Below are 27,301 nucleotides of genomic sequence, written 5' to 3'. Positions count from 1 at the left end.
AGGGCGAGTTCTTGGTTTTCTTATGTGGGTTAAATGTTAGGCAGTTTCATTAACGTCCTCCCAGCGCGGAACAACACACAACAACAGCAGTCATGTTTTCGTCTACCATAAAGCAATTTGTCTGCCGTAAACAGCAATGTTGTGACACTCTTAAATAGGGCAATACTGCCATCTATTGTACATGCATATGGTTAGAAAAATAGTGACAGAGAATAGAACAAGGATGGACAATTCAACCCTTAACTCAACAATGAGTAGATGAGTCTTATGTGTGTGTATATGTGTAAATAAATGAACACTGAAATTCAAGGATATATATATATATATATATATATATATATATATATATATATATGCATAATAAGATAACTATATGTATATAGTTAGAATTAACTGAAAGTCAAGTATTTCTCATATTATATATATATTATATATATATATGTCTATATATCTATATATATATATATATATATATATATATATATATATATATATATATATATATATATATCTATATCTATATATATATATATCTATATATATCTATATCTATATATATATATATATATATATATATATATATATGAGAAATACTTGACTTGGTGAATCTTGCTGTAAATATACTCCTCCCCTCTTAACCTTGCCCCGCCCCCAACCATGCCCCCACCTCCCGAAATCGGAGGTCTCAAGGTTGGCAAGTATGCCCCCATCTAAAACGAGTTTGACACCCCTAGCTTAGATGACTAATACTGAGAAGCTGAATATTTATAATTTGACATGAAAACCCCAAAGTCCTGTTTGTTGACGACTATGAAGGAGAGCTCTGATTACAAATACCAAATACCAAAGACTATAAAAATGGGACCCATTGCCTCCCTGCTTGGCACTCAGCATCAAGGGTTGGAATTGGGGGTTAAATCCCTATAAATGTTGCCACCGCTGCTGCCCACTGCTCCCCTCACTTACCAGGGGGTGATCAAGGGTGATGGGTCAAATGCAGAGGATACATTTCACCACATCTAGTGTGTGTGTGACAATCATTGGTACGTTAACTTTAACTTAACTTAATTAAATGTCCATGCCACAATTTGAGAGACAACTAGGTATCAGTGTGACAACCAACCCCATTCTCTCCTATCACATGTATGTGACTATATGAAAACTATACCTACCTCGCATGACTTGCTGAAGCCTGGAATACCCTGATTGGCCGCTGTCTCTCCGAAGGGATTGTGTCGATACTGTTCCCCATCTCTCACTGACAGTCTTGGAATGGCCGTCATCGGGCGAATAATCCCAGGCATTGTCTGAAGACCAGAAGAGATGGAAGTCAGTACACATATGTACATAGGTTTACATCATTTAAAGGCCTACTGAAACCCACTACTACCCACCACGCAGTCCGATAGTTTATATATCAATGATGAAATATTAACATTGCAACACATGCCAATACGGCCTTTTTAGTTTACCAAATTGCAATTTTAAATTTTCCCTGGGAGTTTCTTGTTTAAAACGTCGCGGATTGATGACGTGTACGCGTGACGTCACTGACTGTAAGGAAATATTAGCGCTGCACACACACTTAACCGCATAATTACACAGTATTTTGGACATCTGTGTTGCTGAATCTTTTGCAATTTGTTCAATTAATAATGGAGAAGTCAAAGTAGATGGAGTTGGGAAGCTTTAGCCTTTAGCCACACAAACACACGGTGATTCCTTGTTTAAAATTCCCGCAGGTGAAGCTATCCTATGGATCAGAGCGGTCAAGCGAACATGTATATCGACCAAATGTCAACCAGCAGTTTTCGGTGAGAAAATTGTGGTAAAAAGTCGCCACTTACCGGAGATCAGCAGAGCTTGTGCCGTCCATACAGCTGCTGTCGACTTCCCTCAGAGACTGGCCTCAAGACACACACTTCGACTATCAGGTACTATTAAACTAACTAAAACACTAGCAACACAATAGAAAGATAAGGGATTTCCCAGAATTATCCTAGTAAATGTGTCTAAAAACATCTGAATCCGTCCCCATGCAATCGCCTTTTTTTTTTTTTCTAGTCGTTGCTATCAATATCCTCAAACACGAATCTTTCTTCCTCGCTCAAATTAATGGGGAAATTGTCGTTTTCTCGGTCCGAATAGCTCTTTTTGTTGGAGGTTCCCGTTAAAAACAATGTGAGGATGTGAGGAGCCCTCAACGGGTGACGTCATCTTCTGCGACTTTCGGTAAAGGCAAGGCTTTTCTATTAGCAACCAAAAGTTGCGGACTTTATCGTCGATATTCTCTACTAAATCTTTTCAGCAAAAATATGGCAACATCGCGAAATGATCAAGTATGACACATAAATTGGACCTGCTATCCCCGTTTAAATAAGAACATCTCATTTCAGTAGGCCTTTAAGTTTTGTATAATTAAACACAGTGACTGAATACCTTCTACCTTTTTAGACTCCATCAGCTTTCTTGTGGTAGCCTCAGATTGAAGCAATCTGCCTAAAGACGCCTTATTACACCATGTCAAAGGAAAATATGGACAAAATATTAATTTGGATGAAAGGCAGAGAAATATCGACATGACTCAAGTAGAGACCGATATGAATTAAGTAGTTTTTCTTTGAAATATATATTTTTTCTCAAACAGCAGGAGGGAGGTTTTAATTTGTACAACTTGTGTTTTTTTTAATTGGCCACCCAAAAATGGTTACTGTGGGACTAAAAATTTCACATTATCTTTTTTTATTACTATTTTGCAATCAGTAACACTGTACATTTAAAAGTTAAAGTAATACTTTATTTCCAGCACGTCACACATTAATGCATTCAAGTACCCTGCTGGTGTGGATTTTGTTTGCCTCATGTTTATATTGACAAAATAGACTGGCTCTTCCCTTTAAAATAATAAAGTGTAGAATGGAATGGGACAAACATCCCACAATATGTATACATGTTCTATATACAGTATGACTGGATGTTGTCATTCAAGATGTATTATTCCAGGAGAACACACTTTTTAAATGTGATTATTTACTCACATATTTGGTTTCACGTCCCAAGGATTTCGATGAGATGTTCTGCAAACAAATAAGGGAAATGCTTTGTTGAAACATAAAATGTCTCAAAACCGAGTGAATGTAACTAGCATCGCTTTTAAAATTAATTTTACAAAATACAATCCCCGTTTCCATATGAGTTGGGAAATTGTGTTAGATGTAAATATAAACAGAATACAGTGATTTGCAAATCCTTTTCAACCCATATTCTGTTGAATGCACTACAAAGACAAGATATTTGATGTTCGAACTAATAAACTTTTTTTTTTTTTTTGCAAATAATAATTAACTTAAAATTTCATGGCTGCAACACATGCCAAAGTAGTTGGGAAAGGGCATGCTCACCACTGTGTTACATCACCTTTTCTTTTAACAACACTCAATAATTGTTTGGAAACTGAGGAAACTAATTGTTGAAAATTTGAAAGTGGAATTCTTTCCCATTCTTGTTTTATGTAGAGCTTCAGTCGTTCAACAGTTCGGGGTCTCCGCTGTCGTATTTTATGCTTCATAATGCGCCCCACATTTTCGATGGGAGACAGGTATGGACTTCAGGCGGACCAGGAAAGTACCCGCACTTTTTTTTTTTCGAAGCCACACTGTTGTAACACTTTTCTTGCTGAAATAAGCAGGGGCGTCCATAATAACGTTGCTTGGATGACAACATATGTTGCTCCAAAACCTGTATGGACCATTCAGCATTAATGGTGCCTTCACAGATGTGTAAGTTACCCATGACCTTGGGCACTAATACACCTCCATACCATCACAGATAGTGGCTTTTGAACTTTGCGCCTATAACAATCCGAATGGTTATTTTCCTCTTTGTTCTGGAGGACACCACATCCTCTGTTTCCAAATATATTTTGAAATGTGGACTTGTCAGACCACAGAACATCTTTCCACTTTGCATCAGTCCATCTTAGATGAGTTCGGGCCCAGCCAAGCCGGCGGCATTTCAGGATTTTGTTTATAAATGGGTTTGGCTTTGCATAGTAGAGTTTTAACTCGCACCTACAGATGTAGGGACCAACTGTAGTTACTGACAGAGGTTTTATGAAGTGTTTCTGAGCCCAGGTGGTGATATCCTTTACAAACTGATGTCGGTTTTTGATGCAGTACCGCCTGAGGGATCAAAAGTCCGTAATATCATCGCTTACGTGGAGGGATTTCTCCAAATTCTCTGAACTTTTTCATGATTATACGGACCGTAGATGGTAAAATCCCTAAATTCCTTGCAATAGCTCGTTGAGAAATGTTGTTCTAAAACTGTTCGACAATTTGCTTACAAAGTGGTGACCCTCGCCCCATCCTTGTTTGTGAATTACTTAGCATTTCATGGAAGCTGCTTTTATACCCAATCATGGCACCCACCTGTTCCCAATTAGCCTGCACACCTGTGGGATGTTCCTTATAAGTGTTTAATGAGCATTCCTCAACTTTATCAGTAGTTATTGCCACCTTTCTTAACTTTCTTGCTGGCATCAAATTCTAAAGTTAATAATTATTTGCAAAAAAAAAGTTATCAGTTTGAACATTTAATATGTTGTCTTTGTAGCATATTCAACTGAATATGGGTTGAAAAGGATTTGCAAATCATTGTATTCCGTTTATATTTAGATCTAACACAATTTCCCAACTCATATGGAAACGGGGTTTGTAAAACATAATCAGACTAATTAGAAGAAGAGCTTTATTGTGACATATAGAATATATGTACTGCAAAATGTCATCACTGCATTTAACCCATCCGCTCTTGAGGTCAGATAATAATCAGTTAGTCCACATGTGTACATGATACAGTTAGTCCACATGTGTACATGATACAGTTAGTCCACATGTGTACATGATACAGTTAGTCCACATGTATACATGATACAGTTAGTCCACATGTATACATGATACAGTTAGTCCACATGTGTACATGATACAGTTAGTCCACATGTATACATGATACAGTTAGTCCACATGTATACATGATACAGTTAGTCCACATGTGTACATGATACAGTTAGTCCACATGTATACATGATACAGTTAGTCCACATGTATACATGATGCAGTTAGTCCACATGTATACATGATACAGTTAGTCCACATGTGTACATGATACAGTTAGTCCACATGTATACATGATACAGTTAGTCCACATGTATACATGATACAGTTAGTCCACATGTATACATGATACAGTTAGTCCACATGTATACATGATACAGTTAGTCCACATGTGTACATGATACAGTTAGTCCACATGTGTACATGATACAGTTAGTCCACATGTGTACATGATACAGAGAGTGGAACATTTTACACGTTAAAGATCAACAAAAAAAAGGCTATTTCAAGCCATTTTATAGACCTATTAAAAAGGAAATTACTTATTTTGTGTTCCGACGCTACGTCACACGGAGAATAAAATTAACTTGACTTTCTAAAAAGACTAGGGCCCACGTCTCATATAATTGCAGCATTAACACTTTGTATATACTACGCAACACAAACTTCAGCAGTACTTCTTAAATGCCAACGGGGTATGATGGGGAACCACACTTTCTGGGCAATTTTAGCTGTTGTTCACAATCATTATGAGAAACAATGCCGATGTAATATTTTAATGCATTCTCATACATAAACATAATTATAAGTGTGCTTTCAATGGCGGTCATCTTTTCCGCCTTATAAAGTGTCTTGTCTTGGTTTTTTCTGTCTTGTGATTTTCATATTTTATTTTGAAAAGCAACTCCTTTTGTTTCAGATCACAGGCCCTTCCTTTTTGTGTCACCAGTCTGACGTCATCCCTGACCCTTGATTGTTTCCACCTGTTTCCCCATTACCATCATGTTCTATTTAAGCTCATGCCTCCCATTTTCCTGTGCCCGATCGTCTTAAGCTTTCGTGTCAATCTAGCGTCCACGTCCATGTCCATGTTTGTATCCAAGCCTTGCTTCTTCCCACGTTTACTTCTTTGGAACAAGAATTCTCTTGCTGTAATTTTGAATTGTACTTCTTTCCTCCTTTGAGCAACCTTTGTTATTCTAGCCTTCGTCCAACCTATTTGGCGAGTTTTTTTCTTCCTCAAAGTTTGAGTAAATTTTTGTTTATCTTTATTAAGTATTAAGTTATAGCCCTTTTTGTTCTTCCTCCTGTTGGAGCGTGTTGTGTTATTTTTTTATAGTAGATACGACTTTAATGATAGTTTGTCTTTTTGTTAGTTTTTTCCTCCTATTTTTGGAGTGATTTTTGGTTTATCTATTTACGGGATTATTTCCGCAGTCTTTTCTTGTTAATCATTAAGTGCGTAATACTCTGGCTCCGAAGGTTTAAAAAGTGGTTTCAAAATAAAAGCTTTATTAGAACCTCATCTCTGCATCTGAGTCCACTCCTTATTCCAAGTTCTGACATAAAATCATCAAAATAACCATCCAAAACTTCCAACAATGCCCCACTAACATTTTGTAACTTGAATATCAACCCAGTATTAGTGATGTTGTTATTGTAAGCGCTGATGCAGACAAAATAATTATAGCAAAGCCGTGATCACAGAGAGTTAACTAGCTTGTGTGGCTATGTCAACATCATGAGCTGGTGAGCTGCGTTCTTGCCTCGGAGCTTGTGTAAGTTTATTCTAGATCATAAATAATGCTTCTCACCTGGATGGTAGGACAATGAGGGAATAATTCCACAAGTTGGTCAACTTTGACAGCCAACTTAGACCCAGATATGGCGAAAAAGACCCAAAAAGAAGTTTGGTTCCATCCCACTTTTTTCCTCGCAGAGAAATTATAGCAGACATTGTACAGTAAGTGATGTTTTGTTATGTTTGTTGGCTCTCACAAAGTCTGCAATTGGTAGTAATCAGTAATGTTGAAAGAAAAAGGGAACGACACATGCTTAAAATGAGCAAAATATGTAAATAATAGATGTTATTATAAATGTACTTGTTACTACAATATATTACATATATATTTACATCATGTATATAAAACCTTGATGGAATTGTTTGGAGGTGTTTTAAGCTCTTTATAGGCAGAATAGAGCGACTCCCATAAGCTCCATTTTAAATGCATTTATTTACTACTTTGAATGCATAAAAAAAAAACATGTGTTCTTGTCTTATATAGGTTTTGTGAGTGATAGAAAAATCAAAATAAAAAAAGTTCCCCTTTAAGGCTTGCTCTGCATACGCCTTGATCTCTCCATTATGTGTCTGTCAGGCATCTTTAATGGGTGAGAAGTTTACCTATAGAGGTCTTATCACATTTTTTTTTTCCTACATATAAAACACTTCATTGTAGTTGACATAAAATGTAATGGTGGTTCTTTGGTCAACATTTAGTATATTATGTTTTATTGACCGTTTACAAGCTGCTTTCTGACCATCTCTCCAGGCTGCGCCATTTTGTAACATGAATTGATTAACGTGGACCCCGACTTAAACAAGTTAAAAAACTGATTCGGGTGTTACCATTTAGTGGTCAATTGTACGGAATATGTACTGAACTGTGCAATCTACTAATAAAAGTCAAAAGTCTTATTTTCATGCATCCACCTTGACTGGGTCTTCTTCCCGACATCTTTGTTGTAGTTTTTAGCGCTTCCATAGCGAGTCTACTGACCAATTAAGTTTGCGGCACAACAACACACTGCTGTCTCGTTAACACCCTTTATTCGACTGACTCATATTACGACAACCGTCACTTGGCGGTCCAACCTTAAAGGGACAGTAACCTATTACCAGAACCCACACACGTTATGAACATCACATATTATACGCTACGTATGCAGATGACTCGGCCCTGCTGGTATCCGGCAAGGACAAGTCACAGGTGGAACAAATCCTCAGTGCTGAACTCCTCAATATTTGCACCTGGCTCGCTGACAACAAGCTATCCATACACTTAGGTAAAACGGAATCAATCCTATTTGGGTCCCATATCAAAATTAAGAAGGTCAGTGACTTCACTATAAAAGTGGGTGACATTGTTATCACCGGGAAGGATGAGATCACCTACCCAGGTTCCATTCTAGAGGCTAATCTTTCCTGTGATAAAATGGCAACCAAGGTGATCAAAAAGGTCAACCAAAGAACGAGATTCCTCTACAGAATCTCCTCTCTGGTCAACAAAAGCACCTTGAGGATTCTAGCGAGAACTCTCATTCAACCCTTCTTCGATTACGCTTGCACCTCCTGGTACCCCAGCACCTCCATAACCCTCAAATCTAGACTCCAAACATCCCAGAATAAGCTAGTCCGGTTACTTTTAGACCTCCACCCCAGATCACACCTCAATCCAACCCACTTCTCCAAAGTGGGCTGGCTCAGGGTGGAGGACAGAGTAAAACAACTTGCACTGAGCCTAGTCTATAAAATCCGCTACACCTCCTTGATACCGAAGTACATGTCCAACTACTTCCTTAACGTAAATGACCGCCATAACCACAACACCAGGGGGAGCTCCACAAACCACGTTAAACCCAGATTTCGATCTAACAAAGGTCTTAACTCATTCTCTTTCTATGCCACATCAATGTGGAATGCACTCCCAACAGGTATAAAAGTAAGTGCATCTCTATATTCCTTCAAAACCGCTCTAAAACAACACCTCCAGGCAACTTCAATACTTTACTAATACCCTCCTCCATTCACATCCCATCTCCCCGGATTATAAACAACTCAAATGTACTTCTAATGTATATACTTGTTCTTATGCTATGTGAACTCACTATGTTCTCTGCTGGCTGTACATATCCTACTAAATAAGACCTACACTGTTTCAATGTCCACATTTCTCTGTTGATGCAATTGTTGATGACTGAAGTTCTGATATCAACCAAAGCTCCTCATCCCACCCCCCGGATTGTAAATAATGTAAATAATTCAATGTACATACTATGATGATTAACTTGTGTGATGACTGTATTATGTTGATAGTATATATTTGTACCATGAATTGATTAACGTGGACCCCGACTTAAACAAGTTGAAAAACTTATTCGGGTGTTACCATTTAGTGGTCAATTGTACGGAATATGTACTGTACTGTGCAAACTACTAATAAAAGTATCAATCAATCAATCAATCAAAAACTTTGTATTACAAATGGCAACAGCGAAAGATGTGTTTTCATGTACAAGGCGAGTCTGCCCCACAACAAGAGGCTGGAGAAAAAAAAGAAGCTTATCGATTACTGCGTCGAAAACGAGCAAAACTTTTTGGTTAAAACTTTAACATTTGTGGCTGTATTAAAAAAAATCCCAGACTGCTCGTTGGGAAGAAGTATGAAGGAAGGTAAGATTGTTTTATAAATATCTCCGCCATGCCTTCACTTTTTATTTTATATTTTAGGGACTTCTGCAGATCCCAAATACACAAAAGCAGGTACCAGTAGGTAATAAAAGTTGGTTTAGCAGAATAGGGCCCTTTATTTCTACTTTAAACAGTTTCAGTTCATATTTGCATGACAGTTAATTGTTACTTAAAACATTCCCTGTGCAGTTAATGATACATAACATATTTTAATACATTTATAAAGGAGACAGTAAATACTTCTCAGACAGAAATGTTAAAAATGAAAATATAAAGAAAGTAGTGTTAATGTGAAAGTGAATGATGTCTATCTGTGTTGGCCCTGTGATGAAGTGGCGACTTGTCCAGGGTGTACACCGCCTCCTGCCCAAATGCAGCTGGGATAGGCTCCAGGACCTCCTTAACCCCAAGAGGGACAAGCGGTATAAAATTGATGGTTGTATAGTTGAAAGCTTCAATAAGTACTTTGTGATCATTGGACCAAATCTGGAGGAAAAGATTCCATATCCCAAGTCAGTTAAGGACTTGAATGACACTATGGACAGAAATCCCAACTCAATGTTCCTCAAAAAAAATATAATAAATAAAAAAAAACAAGATCTTAACCGTTTGTAACAGAATTGTTACGGAAAATATATAAAAGGTTATTGAAGATATTTCAGAAAATTGTACATATATCAGCAATCTATCAATTCAAACAGGCAAATTCCCAGATGATACTGTCAGGACTTGAACTTGGATTTGTTTTGCTTCTTCCACGCAGAGGATGATTTGCACGAGCGAGACGTGAGTGTGAGTACGTGATGAATTTACTATTACGCTAAATACAAAAATAAACAAACAAAGGGCGCTCACAAGGAGGTATAATACTAGGCTACAAAATACAAACAGGAAACAAAAACACTTGCTCGATGGCATGAATAATAATAAACTATAAACAAAAACAGCACGATGGCATGGCTATAAACAACTAAAACAAAACACTTACTGTGACCAAAAAAAGTGGCATGAAAAGCAAGTAGCGTAGCAGGTAATCGAGGGCATGGAGGATGAGCAACAAAAACCCGGTAGGTAAAGCGTCCGTATGCAAAGTTCCCAGGCCGATGAACAGAAAACGAATTATTTAAATAGTGGCTATGATGATGAGAAACAGGTGCGGGACTGAGGGCAAGGGCGTGACTTGGAGACCAGGTGGAAACTAATGCGTAACTATGGAGACAAACAAAACCAGGAAGTGCAAAACGGGAAACGAGAGTCCAAAAACGAAACATAAACATGATCAAACATAACACTGATTACCAGGCATGACAAATAAATAGCAGAAAATAGCAATAGTTGTACCGATTTATAAGACTGGAGAAAAAAACGAGTTTACAAACTATGGACCTGTTTCTCCTACTTCCACAATTTTCTAAAATTATTGAAAAACTAATTAACAGATTGGACAAATTCATGAATAAAAATGGAACACTCACAGACAACCAATACGGATACAGAGCCAATATTTTAACATCAATGGCATTATCGAAATAACGGAAGAAATAACCAATGCAACAGATAGCAACACATTTGTTTATGGATTTAACAAATGTATCCAACACAATCAATCATATTATCTTAATGGAAAAATTAGAAAGGGATGGAATCAGAGGGTTGGTCTTGAACTGGTTAAGAAGCCGCTTAACCAGCAGTAAGCTAGGAGAACACACGTCTACAGAGCTGAAACATATCTTGTGGCGTACCTCAGGGATCAATACTCGGACCAAAATTGTTTTATCTTTATACAAACATTTGTAAAGTTACAAAAGACTTAAAATTAGTGTTATTTGCAGATGATACAACTCTGTTTTGTTCAGGAGAGAACACACAGAAACTAATACAAACAATAACAGAAGAAATTAACAAATTAAAAAGATGATTTGACAAAAACAGACTTAGAATCTCAGTAAACTAAAATAATGCTAATAGGTAACAGTAAAAGGGAAAGTCAAACACATATACAAAAACGAGTAGACATTAAAAGCCTAAAAGAAAATACATTTTTGGGTGTAATAATAAGTGATAAAATGAACTGGAAACCTCATGTAAAAAAACATACAACATAAAATAGCAAGAAACACGTCAATAATGAATAAAGCAAAATATGTTCTGGAACAAAAATCGCTTCATATTCTGTAGTGCTCACTAGATTTACCATATCTGAGTTATTGTGTAGAAATATGGGGAAACAACTACAAATGTTTGCTTCATTCACTAATACATAATGTTGGATATGGAGAACAAACAAACCCTTTATTTATTGAATCAAAAATATTGCATTTGCAAACAGCTAAAATTATGTACAAAGTGGGTAGTAACGCGCTACATTTACTCCGTTACATTTACTTGAGTAACTTTTGGGATAAATTGTACTTCTACGAGTAGTTTTTATACAACATACTTTTACTTTTACTTGAGTATATTTATAGAGTAGAAATGCTACTTTTACTCCGTTCCATTTATCTACATTCAGCTCGCTACTCACTACTTTTTTTTATCGATCTGTTAATGTTTGTTTTGGTTTATGACAGAGCTTCAATGTACAACACGCATGCCTGCGTTTTACCAATCACATGCAGTCACTGGTGACGTTGGACCAATCAAACAGAGCCAGGCGGTCACGTGACCCGACTTAAGTTGAAAAACTTATTCGGGTGTTACCATTTAGTGGTCATTTGTATGGAATATGTACTGTACTGTGCAATATAATAATAAAAGTTTCAATCGATCAATCAAAAGTGTAAAGGAAAAAAGACACTTTTTATTTCAACCGTACTTCCCGTCAAAAGCCTAAAGACTGATCTCACAGTTCCTGTCTTCACAATAAAAGCGCCGCTAAATCGCGACCGCGCTAACAAAATAAGAGTCTCCGAAAGCCAGCGCAGACAAGCTAGCAAGCTACGGAGTTTGCCTCCAATGTATTTCTTGTAAAGTGTATGAAAACGAATATGGAAGCTGGACAAATAAGATGACAAAAACCAACGACTTTCATGTGGTATTAGACAGAAAGGAGGAACTTTTTTTTCTCCTCCATTTGAAAACATGGACGTTATCAGCACTACTGTCTGATTCCAATCAATGCAAGTCATCAGAATCAGGTAATACACCAACTTATATTCTTGTCTTCATGAAAGATAGGAATCTATATGTTAAACATGCATGTATATTCATTAAAACATCTTTAACATGTCAACAAAAACGGCAAAATAAATAAATATAAATTATATACTGTATATATACATATATATGTATATATATATGATATGTGTGTGTATAAATGATATGTGTGTGTATGTATGAGGTAGATCACCTCGACTTGGTCATTTATTAAGTAATTGATAAACGTTGAAAAACTTATTGGGGTGATACCATTTAGTGGTCGATTGTATAGAATATGTAGTGTACTGTGCAATCTACTAATACAAGTTTCAATCACTCAGTCAATCAATCAAATCAATGAATGCCTACTGAGGCAATGGTGCTGTTAAGTTATTGTGGCTCAATGTGCCATTTTTTTTATTTTTATTTTAATGTACTATTATTTAATATATATTATTGTTTTAGTTGCTTAAGAGATATTCCTGGCTCTGAATTTGCTCATTGCTATTTTTATGTTTTTGTGCATTATTTGTTGCCGTAATCAGGTTACTCATCAGTTACTCAGTACTTGAGTAGTTTTTTCACAACATACTTTTTACTTTTACTCAAGTAAATATTTGGGTGACTACTTCTTACTTTTACTTGAGTAATAAATCTCTAAAGTAACTGTACTCTTACTTAAGTACAATTTCTGGCTACTCTACCCGCCTCTGGCCATAACCTGCTACTTAAAGGCCTACTGAAATTAGATTTTTCTTATTTAAACGGGAATAGCAGGTCCATTCTATGTGTCATACTTGATCAAATACGCGATATTGCCAAATTTTTGCTGAAAAGGATTTAGTAGAGTACATCGACGATAAACTTCTCAGCTTTTGGTCGCTAATAGAAAAAGCTCTGACCTTACCGGAAGTATTTGCGCGTGACGTCACGAGTTGCAGGGCTCCACACATATTCACATTGTTTTTAATGGGAGCCTCCAGCAGTAAGAGCAATTTGGATCGAGAAAGCGACAATTCCCCCATTAATTTGAGCGAGGATGAAAGATTCGTGATTTAGGATATTGATAGTGAAGGGCTAGAGAAAAAAAAAAAAAAGCGACGGCTTCGGGCCGCGTCAGTGAGAGCATTTCAGATGTAATTAGACACATTTACTAGGATAATTCTGGAAGATCCCTTATCTGCTTATTGTTTTAATAGTGTTTTAGTGAGATTTTAAAGATTGCAAAGGCATACCTCAAGGTCGGATGGCTGCGGTGAACACGCAGTGTCTCAGAGAGAAGCCGAGGGAGCCAAGCTAACAGCTGCCTTTTAAACAGCTGCTGCAGGACGACGAATAATCCAATGATTTCTCCGGTAAGATATATATCACAATTTCCCCATCCAAAAACATGCTGGTTGATGTAGAGAAACATGTTCGCTTGACCGCTCTGTGTTAAAGCTTCACAACAAACAAAGAAACACCGGCTGTGTCTCGGTGCTAAAGACAGCTGCAATCCACCGCTTTCCACCAACAGCATTCTTCTTTATAGTCTCCATTATTAAATGAACAAATTGCAAAAGATTCAGCAACACAGATGTCCAAAATACTGTGTAATAATGCGATTAAAGCAGACGACTTTTAGCCGTGTTTGGTGCAGCGCTAATATTTCCTTACAATCCGTGACGTCACGCGTACGCGTCATCATTCCGCAACGTTTTCTACAAGAAACTCGCGGGAAATTTAAAATTGCAATTTAGTAAACTAAAAAGGCCGTATTGGCATGTGTTGCAATGTTAATATTTCATCATTGATATATAAACTATCAGACTGCGTGGTCGGTAGTAGTGGGTTTCAGTAGGTCTTTAAGAATGTGCAACATGTTTTCTCCATTAATGAGGAGAAATATAACCTCAGAGGACAATATAATTCAAAACGTGTATCACACGCAACCCAACACCTAAGACCATGGCTGTCAAACTCTGGCCCGCGGGCCAAAAATGGCCCGCCGTGTAATTTAATTTGGCCCTTGAGGCAATATCAAATTAACATTAGAGCTGGCCCGCCGCTGTAACACCACATTCACCGCTAATACTCATACTTGTCAACCCTCCCAATTTTCCCGGGAGACTCCCGATGTCCAGTGCCCCTCCCGAATTTCTCCCGATTCCCACCCGGACAATAATATTAGGGGCGGGCCGTAAAAGCACTGCTTTTGCCGTTCTCTACATGTCGCCACGTCCGCTTTTTCTTCCATAAAAACAGCGTGCCGGCCCACTCACATAATATATGCGGCTTATACACACACACAAGTGTATGCAAGGCATACTTGGTCAACAGCCATACAGGTCACACTGAGGGTGGCCGTATAAACAAGGTTAACACTGTTACAAATATGCGCCACACTGTGAACCCACAGCAATAAAGAATGACAAACACATTTCGGGAGAACATCCGCACCGTAACACAACATAAACACAACAGGACAAATACCCAGAACCCCTTGCATCATTAATTCTTCCGGGACGCTACAATATACACCCCCGCTACCACCAAACCCCACCCCAACTCAAACCCGCCGCCGAAAAAAGGCCTTAAATTTGTGTTTTGTATGCCATTGATATTTTTTTAATTAATATTATTTGAAACTGGATTTTGCATGTCTCTATAAAGTTATATAAGCCTTGCTTGGTCAATATTCAATGCAGAACTTGTTTGGGTCCCTATTAAAGGGTTAATTTGTTCAACCTCAGCCCGCGGCTTTGTTCAGTTTTAAATTTTGGCCCGCTCTATATTTGAGTTTGACACCACTGCCTAAGACCTTTAGCAAATCAGTAAGTGGAATTAAATGTTGGAATGTATAAAATAAAAGTATAAAGTATAAAATACTACATGGTCTAGCTCCTTCCTATCTTGCCGATTGTATTGTACCATATGTCCCGGCAGGAAATCTGCGTTCAAAGGACTCCGGTTTATTAGTGATTCCCAAAGCCCAAAAAAAGTCTGCGGGCTATAGAGCTTTTTCATTTCGGGCTCCAGTACTCTGGAATGCCCTCCCGGTAACAGTTCGAGATGCCACCACAGTAGAAGCATTTAAGTCTCACCTTAAAACTCATTTGTATACTCTAGCCTTTAAATAGACTCCCCTTTTAGACCAGTTGATCTGCCGTTTCTTTTCTTTTTCTCCTATGTCCCACTCTCCCTTGTGGAGGGGGTCCGGTCCGATCCAGTGGCCATGTACTGCTTGCCTGTGTATCGGCCGGGGACATCTCTGCGCTGCTGATCCGCCTCCGCTTGGGATGGTTTCCTGCTGGCTCCGCCGTGAACGGGACTCTCGCTGCTGTGTTGGATCCGCTTTGGACTGGACTTTTGCGACTGTGTTGGATCCATTATGGATTGAACTTTCACAGTATCATGTTAGACCCGCTCGACATCCGTTGCTTTCCTCCTCTCCAAGGTTCTCATAGTCATCATTGTCACCGACGTCCCACTGGGTCAATATTGTCACCGATGTCCCACTGGGTGTGAGTTTTCCTTGCTCTTATGTGGGCCTACCGAGGATGTCGTAGTGGTTTGTGCAGCCCTTTGAGACACTAGTGATTTAGGACTATATAAGTAAACATTGATTGATTGATTGATTGAATGGATTAAGCAAGGAAATCAAACAAAGCAATGATATGATTCAGTTTAAGATTATGTTCCGAGTGTTTACAATGTACAAAGAAGAAGAATTAGGATAAACATCTTGAACTTTTTTTTTTTAAATAGTCTGTAATTTGTTTACCTTATTATGTTTTTTTTGATGTATTTACTTATTAGTTTATTCACTGTTGTGTTACAAACAGAAAAGAAAGAAATGGGTTACAATTGCTATGGTATGAAAAGGGGTCGGATGAATCAACTGAAACTATGTGATGCACTACATTGCATCGAATGCATGTTTGAATAAACTGAGACTGTTTTGAAATTCTTTGAACCTTGATTTTAGCGGTTTCATTGTATCCAATGCACTGAAACACAGACACACACTGATGTTTTCTAGCGGGAAACTACAAGGTGTGACTTCCCTTTTGATTAATAATTTACATAGGGATTCATTTCTCTTGATGATTACACAACTTGAATTCACTTTCATCTCACAATTTCATCAGGGCAATGTGATACATTGGTTCTGGTTTGAGTTTATTTTCAACATACATACATCCGTTCATCCATTTTCTACCACTTATTCCAGTTTCTCTTTTCAACATGTTTGAAAAGGAGAACAGCGTTTACTTAGTCCTATCCCCTTTTTCATTACATAGCAATTGCTAACACTTTTGTTCACTTCCCGTTCTCAATTTGTTCACAAGATACTCTATAAATAATGACATTCCAAAAAATGAATGAATAATGAATAGGGAAGTAAGATGTATCATCTATGTTGCTGCTCCTCGATCTTAGCGCTGCTTTCGATACCGTCGATCATAATATTTTATTAGAACGTATCAAAACACGAATTGGTATGTCAGACTTAGCCCTGTCTTGGTTTAACTCTTATCTTACTGATAGGATGCAGTGTGTCTCCCATAACAATGTGACCTCGGACTACGTTAAGGTAACGTGTGGAGTTCCCCAGGGTTCGGTCCTTGGCCCTGTACTCTTCAGCATTTACATGCTGCCGCTAGGTAACATCATACGCAAATACGGTATTAGCTTTCACTGCTATGCTGATGACACCCAACTCTGCATGCCCCTAAAGCTGACCAACACGCCGGATTGTAGTCAGCTGGAGGCGTGTCTTAATGAAATTAAACAATGGATGTCCGCTAACTTTTTGCAACTCAACGCCAAAAAAACGGAAATGCTGATTATCGGTCCTGCTAGACACCGAACTCTATTTAATAATACAACTCTAACATTTGACAACCAAACAATTAAACAAGGCGACACGGTAAAGAATCTGGGTATTATCTTCGACCCAACTCTCTCCTTTGAGGCACACATTAAAAGCGTTACTAAAACGGCCTTCTTTCATCTCCGTAATATCGCTAAAATTCGCTCCATTCTGTCCACTAAAGACGCTGAGATCATTATCCATGCGTTTGTTACGTCTCGCCTCGATTACTGTAACGTATTATTTTCGGGTCTCCCCATGTCTAGCATTAAAAGATTACAGTTGGTACAAAATGCGGCTGCTAGACTTTTGACAAGAACAAGAAAGTTTGATCACATTACGCCTGTACTGGCTCACCTGCACTGGCTTCCTGTGCACTTAAGATGTGACTTTAAGGTTTTACTACTTACGTATAAAATACTACACGGTCTAGCTCCATCCTATCTTGCCGATTGTATTGTACCATATGTCCCGGCAAGAAATCTGCGTTCAAAGGACTCCGGCTTATTAGTGATTCCCAAAGCCCAAAAAAAGTCTGCGGGCTATAGAGCGTTTTCCGTACGGGCTCCAGTACTCTGGAATGCCCTCCCGGTAACAGTTCGAGATGCCACCTCAGTAGAAGCATTTAAGTCTCACCTTAAAACTCATTTGTATACTCTAGCCTTTAAATAGACTCCTTTTTTAGACCAGTTGATCTGCCGTTTCTTTTCTTTTTCTTCTATGTCCCACTCTCCCTTGTGGAGGGGGTCCGGTCCGATCCGGTGGCCATGTACTGCTTGCCTGTGTATCGGCTGCGGACATCTCTGCGCTGCTGATCCGCCTCCGCTTGGGATGGTTTCCTGCTGGCTCCACTGTCAACGGGACTCTCGCTGCTGTGTTGGATCCGCTTTGGACTGGACACTCGCGACTGTGTTGGATCCATTGTGGATTGAACTTTCACAGAATCATGTTAGACCCGCTCGACATCCATTGCTTTCCTCCTCTCCAAGGTTCTCATAGTCATCATTGTCACCGACGTCCCACTGGGTCATAATTGTCACCGATGTCCCACTGGGTGTGAGTTTTCCTTGCCCTTATGTGGGCCTACCGAGGATGTCGTGGTGGTTTGTGCAGCCCTTTGAGACACTAGTGATTTAGGGCTATATAAGTAAACATTGATTGATTGATTGATGTATATAATATAGTGAGATGAATTAGTTTATCATGATTCTTCTTCTTTGTTCTTTGTAAACATTTTAAATTTTAACAGAGTTTTAAAGACCTACTGAAACCCACTACTACCGACCACGCAGTCTGATAGTTTATATATCAATGATGAAATATTAACATTGCAACACATGCCAATACGGCCGGTTTAGTTTACTAAATTGCAATTTTAAATTTACCGCGAAGTGTGCTGTTGAAAACGTCGCGGAATGATGACGCTTATGTTGACGCGTGCTTGTGACGTTATTGGTTATAGCGGACATTTTATCCCAGCACCACTCCCGGCTAAAAGTCGTCCGATTTAATCGCATAATTACACAGTTTTCTGAACATCCGTGTTGCTGAATCTTTTGCAATGTGTTCAATTAATAATGGATACTACAAAGAAGAATGCTGTTGGTGGAAAGCGGTGTTTTTCGAGCGGCTGTAGCAACACAAACACAACCGGTGTTTCTTTGTTTGTTGTGAAGCTTTAATATGGAACAGAGCGGTCATGCGAACATGTTTCTCTGCCACATGACAACCGGCAGGTTTCGGTGAGAAAATTGAGGTAATAAGTTGGCTCTTACCGTAAACCTATGCGGATCTTGTGTCGTTCTTCCTGCAGCTGTAAGAGAGGCAGCTGCGACTTTCTTGGCTCCTCCACGGCTCCACTCAGAGACACTGGCGGTCACCACACCCCTCAGACTTTCAGATATGACTTTATAATCTCACTAAAACACTAGTAACACAATAATCAGATGACCATGGATGAAGTACTGGCTGTCCAGAGTCGAGACCCAGGATGGACCGCTCACCTGTATCGGTTGGGGACATCTCTACGCTGCTGATCCGCTTGAGATGGTTTCCTGTGGACGGGACTCTCGCTGCTGTCTTGGATCCGCTTGAACTGAACTCTCGCGGCTGTGTTGGAGCCACTATGGATTGAACTTTCACAGTATCATGTTAGACCCGCTCGACATCCATTGCTTTCGGTCCCCTAGAGGGGGGGGGGTTGCCCACATCTGAGGTCCTCTCCAAGGTTTCTCATAGTCAGCATTGTCACTGGCGTCCCACTGGATCTGAATTCTCCCTGCCCACTGGGTGTGAGTTTTCCTTGCCCTTTTGTGGGTTCTTCCGAGGATGTTGTAGTCGTAATGATTTGTGCAGTCCTTTGAGACATTTGTGATTTGGGGCTATATAAATAAACATTGATTGATTGATTGATAAGGGATTTTCCAGAATTATCCTAGTAAATGTGTCTAATAACATCTGAATCGTTCCCACTGCCCTCGTCTTTTTCTTTTTTCTTTTCTCTAGTCCTTGTGAATCATAATTATATAGCGCTTTCTCAAGTGACTCAAAGCGCTTTTACATAGTGACACCCAATATCTAAGTTACATTTAAACCAGTGTGGGTGGCACTGGGAGCAGGTGAGTAAAGTGTCTTGCCCAAGGACACAACGGCAGTAACTAGGATGGCAGAAGCGGGAATCGAACCTGCAACTCTCAAGTTGCTGGCACGGCCACTCTACCTTCACTCTCACTATCCTCATCCACGAATCTTTAATCCTTGCTCCAATTAATAGGGAAATTGTCGCTTTCTCCGTCAGAATCGCTCGCTCTGCTGGTGGCTATGATTGTACAATGTCCGCATTACCGAAGACGTCGCACCGATCCACCTGTCGATCTCACGATCCACTCTTCCCCCACTCGTGAACAAGATTCCTAGGTACTTGAACTCCTCCACTTGGGGCAGGGTCTCCTCCCCAATCCGTAGATGGCACTCCACCCTTTTCCGGGAGAGAACCATGGACTCGGATTTGGAGGTGCTGATTCTCATTCCGGCCGCTTCACACTCGGCTGCGAACCGATCCACGGAGAGCTGAAGATCCCGGCCAGATGAAGCCATCAGGACCACATCATCTGCAAAAAGCAGAGACCTAATCCCACGGCCACCAAACCGGAACCCCTCAACGCCTTGACTGCACCTAGAAATTCTGTCCATAAAAGTTATGAACAGAATCGGTGACAAAGGACAGCCTTGGCGCAGTCCAACCCTCACTGGAAACGTGACCGACTTACTGCCGGCAATGCGGACCAAGCTCTGACACTGATCGTACAGGGAGCTTCCGTTTCTTCTTCAATTTCGTTTTCGCTACCTGACTTCATACTCCAACCATCCGTTTCAACACATGCGTAATCTGTTGAATCGCTTGCGCCGCTGAAATCCGAGTCTGAATCCGAGCTACTATGCTATACCTTTCTGTGCTATCCGCCATGTTTGTTCCTGGTGGCTTCATGCTGTGACGTCACAGGATAGTGGATATAACGACGGTTAAAATCAGGCACTTTGATGCCGTTTTTCGGGATATTACGTGATGGGTAAAATTTTGAAAAAAACTTCGAAAAATAAAATAAGCCACTGGGAACTGATGTGTATTAGTTTTAACCCTTCAGAAATCGTGATAATGTTCCCCTTTAGAGGTTTTTAATGACTTGTTTTTAATGACTGATCCCGGCAGTTCAGCCATTGTATTGCTTTTAGACCTGACTGCTGCTTTTCGCAGAGTTGACCACACAATTCTTTTATTCGTTTGGAAGAATTTGTAGGTGTTATGATAACTACTCTGAAGTTGTTTAGGTTTTACCTGTCAAGGAGAAGTTTCTGTGTAAAATTAGTAGACTCAACTTCATCCATCAACCCCCCATCCCCATTTTCATGCAGATAACGGCCAAATATATTTTTTTTAAATGTGAGAAGCCCCCTGGTACCCTTACTTGAGTGCTTATATGACGTCAGGGCCTGGTTGGCTCAAAATGTTTTAAAGCTAAACGAGGAGAAAACTGAACTTGTGCTGCTAGGCAACAGTGATCCCCTGCTTGACTTGGACTTTCTTAAGAACTCTGTACGTTCCACAGCCACCAGCCTCCCTCGAGCCAGATGTGGCTCCTTTGATGACTGCATCTGGCTCTTCGATCAATCTCAGCTGGCATTGCTTAACAGGATAAGTAATGAATAATTCCGCTGGTAATCAGTGTTAAATATAACGTTCAAAATATAAAACATTCTCATGCATTTGAATCCATCCATCCGTTTTCTACCGAACTTGTTCAAGAAGTCGCATTAGTGGTAAAAAGTATTTTATTTATTATTGGTTAGCTTCAGGAAAACAATGTTATTGAAAAGAATAAGAGACATATTGTACTATAAAAATGTTGGTTTTACAATTAATTGTATTAAGTGTTAAAAAATATATTTTGAAATATTTGGCTTTCCTGGCCTCTCTCTGCCAAAAAAGGTTCCCGACCCCTGTTGTAGACAGTGGTTTTAAATTTGACAAACCAATCTACGCCGTTGTAAAGCAAGTTTGTATCCCCTTCGGCTATATCCATTCATCCATCATCTTCCGCTTATCCGAGGTCGGGTCGCGGGGGCAACAGCCTAAGCAGGGAAGCCCAGACTTCCCTCTCCCCAGCCACTTCGTCTAGCTCTTCCCGGGGGATCCCGAGGAGTTCCCAGGCCAGCCGGGAGATGTAGTCGTCCCAACGTGTCCTGGGTCTTCCCCGTGGCCTCCTACCGGTTGGACATGCCCTAAACACCTCCCTAGGGAGGCGTTCGGGTGGCATCCTGACCAGATGCCCGAACCACCTCATCTGGCTCCTCTCGATGTGGAGGAGCAGCGGCTTTACTTTGAGTTCCTCCCGGATGGCAGAGCTTCTCACCCTATCCCTTCGGCTATAATAAAATATTAAATATTTTCAATCTTTTAAACAATTTGAACAGGCCGTGCATGCTTTTATCTCATCACGTCTGGACGACTCTAACGCAAAATGCACTTTCACTTTTACAGTTAGTCCAGAACTCTACGGCAAAAGTTTTAACAGGAACCGAAAAAAAGGGAGCACATCACCCCAATTCTCGCTTCCTTGCATTGGCTTCCTGTTTGTTTTAGGATTGATTTTAAAAATGTTACTATGAAGAGGCGGAGCCAACGGGCCGACGGCAAGAAGGCGGAGGATGCGGCGGAGCAGAGAGGCGGGGCTTTCTGCGAGCGACCCCGCCACAATCTGAATCAGGTGCGTGGCACACACACCTGCACACAGTTAACTCATCTCCTCCTGCTGTATAAAAGGGGAGAAGGAGGAGAGATCAAGAGAGGAGTTGGAGAGCCTGCAGGAGCCGATAAAGAGCGATCGGAGAGAGACGGAAAGGAGAGACGGAGCGCAAGACAACGACGCGACCGACTGAAGGAGAGCGAGGAGCGAGCAGCGAGCAGCGGACGGAAAGGCTGAAAGGCTCAGTAGAAGCATTTAAGTCTCACCTTAAAACTCATCTTAAAACTCATTTGTATACTCTAGCCTTTAAATAGACTCCCTTTTTACACCAGTTGATCTGCCGTTTCTTTTCTTTTTCTTCTATGTCCCACTCTCCCTTGTGGAGGGGGTCCGGTCCAATCCGGTGGCCATGTACTGCTCGCCTGTGTTTCGGCTGGGGACATCTCTGCGCTGCTGATCCGCCTCCGCTTGGGATGGTTTCCTGCTGGCTCCGATGTGAACGGGACTCTCGCTGCTGTGTTGGATCCGCTTTGGACTGGACTCTTGCGACTGTGTTGGATCCATTGTGGATTGAACTTTCACAGTATCATGTTAGACCCGCTCGACATCCATTGCTTTCCTCTTCTCCAAGGTTCTCATAGTCATCATTGTCACCGACGTCCCACTGGGTGTGAGTTTTCCTTGCCCTTATGTGGGCCTACCGAGGATGTCGTGGTGGTTTGTGCAGCCCTTTGAGACACTAGTGATTTAGGGCTATATAAGTAAACATTGATTGATTGATTGAAAAGCAACCCGGCAAATGACGTAATTATTGAAAGAATAAAAGAGTCAAACCTGCTCAAAAGCATGTCCTTCCATGGTGATCTGCTGAACCCGAGCGACGACGGCTTGAGACCGTTATAGTTACTATTTATTTTTTTAAAATTCTTAAAACCAAAACAACGATAGGTATCAGATGCATTCATTTATTAATGTATTCATCCATCCACCCATGAGCTTCTTACAGTTAAAGAAAATGTCATATTTTTAAAATACATGTATTGCATCACGTCGAGTGAAGCAGCAAACATTCGTTCTCCTTGATGTCGCTAAAAAAGTACATAAAGAGGCTTACTTTGGTGTATATATTCTTTACAGTAAGCTGTCAAGGTAGACAATACATTTTCGGGACAGCAAATATCAGTTATGGCACGTCGCCCGGAGCTCTGGCGCCCCCGGGCGACGTGCCATAACTGATAAACCCCAAGTCGTGGATGTGCTTTTTGCAGACGATGTGGTCCTGATGGCTTCATCTGACCGGGATCTTCAGCTCTCGCTGGATCGGTTCGCAGCCGAGTGTGAAGCGACCGGAATGAGAATCAGCACCTCCAAGTCCGAGTCCATGGTTCTCGCCCGGAAAAGGGTGGAGTGCCATCTCCGGGTTGGGGAGGAGACCCTGCCCCAAGTGGAGGAGTTCAAGTACCTAGGAGTCTTGTTCACGAGTGAGGGAAGAGTGGATCGTGAGATCGACAGGCGGATTGGTGCGGCGTCTTCAGTAATGCGAACGTTGTACCGATCTGTTGTGGTGAAGAAGGAGCTGAGCCGGAAGGCAAAGCTCTCAATTTACCGGTCGATCTACGTTCCCATCCTCACCTATGGTCATGAGCTTTGGGTCATGACCGAAAGGATAAGATCACGGGTACAAGCGGCCGAAATGAGTTTGGGGCTCTCCCTTAGAGATAGGGTGAGAAGCTCCGCCATCCGGGAGGGACTCAAAGTAAAGCCGCTGCTCCTTCACATCGAGAGGAGCCAGATGAGGTGGTTCGGGCATCTGGTCAGGATGCCACCCGAACGCCTCCCTAGGGAGGTGTTTAGGGCACGTCCAAACGGTAGGAGGCCACGGGGAAGACCCAGGACACGTTGGGAAGACTATGTCTCCCGGCTGGCCTGGGAACGCCTCGGGATCCCCCGGGAAGAGCTAGACGAAGTGGCTGGGGAGAGGGAAGTCTGGGTTTCCCTGCTTAGGCTGTTGCCCCCGCGACCCGACCTCGGATAAGCGGAAGATGATGGATGGATGGATGGATGGATGGATGGATGAATGGTGGCGAAATCATTAAAGGCTAACAATTAATCCATCCATTAATATATCCAAAGTAAAGACAACTTGGATTATTCACCTTGTTACGTACATTTTTATGCCGAAAGAGGCGATTTTAGCCGAGTTTAGCTACTTTTCGAGACGGGTGACGCAACCGAGTGACGTAAGCGCGCTCCCGCCAGGGGGTGCATTTTACGGCGGGGGTGCATAATTCGGCACAACACCGGCACCAAAGTACATCACGGACCTCATCCAAATATATGCCCCAGTATTCATGATTGCTGAGGTCCTCTGTGTCTTTTATGGTTTTATTTCTATTTAACGATTTATTTTTAACTTGTTTTATTTCAAATGCTTTTAATTTGATTACTTTTTATTGTTTCTTTTTTATGTGCAGCATGCTGGAAACAGGTGGGTTGTTTATAGTGCTATATACTGTCATTAAAGGGGATTGGATTGAATATCCATCCATCCATTTTCTACCGCTTATTCCCTTTTGGGGTTGCGGGGGGCGCTAGCGCCTATCTCAGCTACAATCGGGCGGAAGGCGGGGTACACCCTGGACAAGTCGCCACCTCATCGCAGGGCCAACACAGATAGACAGACAACCTTCACATTCACATTCACACAACAGGGCCAATTTAGTGTTGCCAATCAACCTATCTCCAGGTGCATGTCTTTGGGGGTGGGAGGAAGCCGGAGTACCCGGAGGGAACCCACGCATTCAGGGGGAGAACATGCAAACTCCACACAGAAAGATCCCGAGCCTGGATTTGAACCCAGGACTGCAGGAACTTCGTATTGTGAGGCAGGCGCACTAAAACCCTCTGCCACCGTGAAGCCTGGATTGAATATGGACACATTTTTTTTCCAATACTTAATTTTTTTTGCTGTATTCATTATTGTGAAGTGAATTGAATTATATTTATATAGCGCTTTTCTCTAGTGACTCAAAGCGCTTTACATAGTGAAACCCAATATCTAAGTTACATTTAAACCAGTGTGGGTGGCACTGGGAGCAGGTGGGTAAAGTGTCTTGCCCAAGGACACAACGGCAGTAACTAGGATGGCGGAAGCGGGAATCGAACCTGCAACCCTCAAGTTGCTGGCACGGCCGCTCTACCAACCGAGCTATGCCGCCCCCACTATTGATGTATTTCTTGGCACCTCATGTTGTAAATTTTTTATATGACATTTCCAGTTCATACAATTGCAATATAGTGCATGGACACATATTGTGACAAAGTTAGGAGGCGAGAAAAGAGTGTTGTTTTCTTTACTGTTAAAGGCCTACTGAAATGAGATGTTCTTATTTAAACGGGGATAGCTTGTCCATTCTATGTGTCATACTTGATCATTTGGCGATATTGCCATGTTTTTGCTGAAAGGGTTTAGTAGAAAACTTCGACAATAAGTTTCGCAACTTTTGGTCGCTAACAGAAAAGCCCCGCCTGTACCGGAAGTAGCAGACAATGTGCGCGTGACGTCACTGGTTGTAGGGCTCCTCACATATTCACATTGTTTATAATGGGAGCCTCCAACAAAAAGACCTATTCGGACCGAGAAAGCGACAATTTCCCCATTAATTTGAGTGAGGATGAAAGATTTGTGTTTGAAGATATCGATAGCGACGGACTAGAAAAATAAATAAACAAATAAATCGAGTTTAAAAATTAAAAAAATGTGCGTGTATTGGGACGGATTCAGATGTTTTTAGACACATTTACCAGGATAGTTCTGGGAAATCCCTTATCTTTCTATTGTGTTGCTAGTGTTTTAGTGAGTTAAATAGTACCTGATAGTCGGAAGTGTGTGTCCACGGGTGTCTTGAGGCCAGTGTCTGATAGAAGTCGACGGCAGCTGTACGGACAGCACATGCTCAAACAAAAAGACCTATTCGGACCGAGAAAGCGACAATTTCCCCATTAATTTGAGTGAGGATGAAAGATTTGTGTTTGAAGATATCGATAGCGACGGACTAGAAAAATAAATAAACAAATAAATCGAGTTTAAAAATGAAGTGGCGACTTTTTACCACAATTTTCGCACCGAAAACTGCTGGTTGACATTTGGTTGGGATCCATGTTCGCTTGACCGCTCTGATCCATAGGACAGCTTCACCTCCGGGAATTTTAAACAAGGAATCTCCGTGTGTTTGTGTGGCTAAAGGCTAAAGCTTCCCACCTCCATCTTTCTACTTTGACTTCTCCATTATTAATTGAACAAATTGCAAAAGATTCAGCAACTCAGATGTCCAAAATACTGTGTAATCATGCGGTCAAAGCAGACGACTTTTAGCTATGTGTGTGCGCAGCGCTAATCTTTCCTAACAGTCTGTGACATCACGCGTACACGTCATCATTCCGCGACGTTTTCAACAAGAAACTCCCGGGAAATTTAAAATTGCAATTTAGTAAACTAAAAAGGCTGTATTGGCATGTGTTGCAATGTTAATATTTCATCATTGATATATAAACTATCAGACTGCGTGGTCGGTAGTAGTGGGTTTCAGTAGGCCTTTAATGAGGATACAATGTTATGCAAACGTGTACTTATAATAATTATAAAACCAGTTGATACTATTTATTATCGCGGTGGAGCGTGAGGGGGCGCAAAATATGT

General features: G+C 40.7%; 1 protein-coding gene across 4 annotated transcripts in view; it reads right to left on the bottom strand.

Annotated features, from left to right (window-relative positions):
* Window positions 1-27,301, bottom strand: part of mlip (muscular LMNA-interacting protein) — a 135,416-nt gene that overhangs the window by 40,130 nt on the left and 67,985 nt on the right. For 2 of the 4 annotated variants that reach the window (XM_061910328.1, XM_061910329.1), the window contains exons 8-10: window positions 3,039-3,077; window positions 2,447-2,509; window positions 1,173-1,307 (exon numbers count right to left, since the gene is read on the bottom strand). In XM_061910328.1, the coding sequence (XP_061766312.1) occupies window positions 1,173-1,307; window positions 2,447-2,509; window positions 3,039-3,077 (237 nt within the window). Of the gene's footprint in view, window positions 1-1,172; window positions 1,308-2,439; window positions 2,510-3,038; window positions 3,078-27,301 lie in introns of all 4 variants that reach the window. The other 2 variants (XM_061910331.1, XM_061910330.1) reach the window with 2 other exon arrangements.

The sequence above is a fragment of the Nerophis ophidion genome, linkage group LG09 (assembly GCF_033978795.1).
Source record: "Nerophis ophidion isolate RoL-2023_Sa linkage group LG09, RoL_Noph_v1.0, whole genome shotgun sequence".
In the NCBI taxonomy this organism is placed as follows: domain Eukaryota; kingdom Metazoa; phylum Chordata; class Actinopteri; order Syngnathiformes; family Syngnathidae; genus Nerophis; species Nerophis ophidion.
The sequence above is the reverse complement of the archived record's forward strand: the minus strand, read 5'-3'. Positions and strand labels throughout refer to the sequence as shown.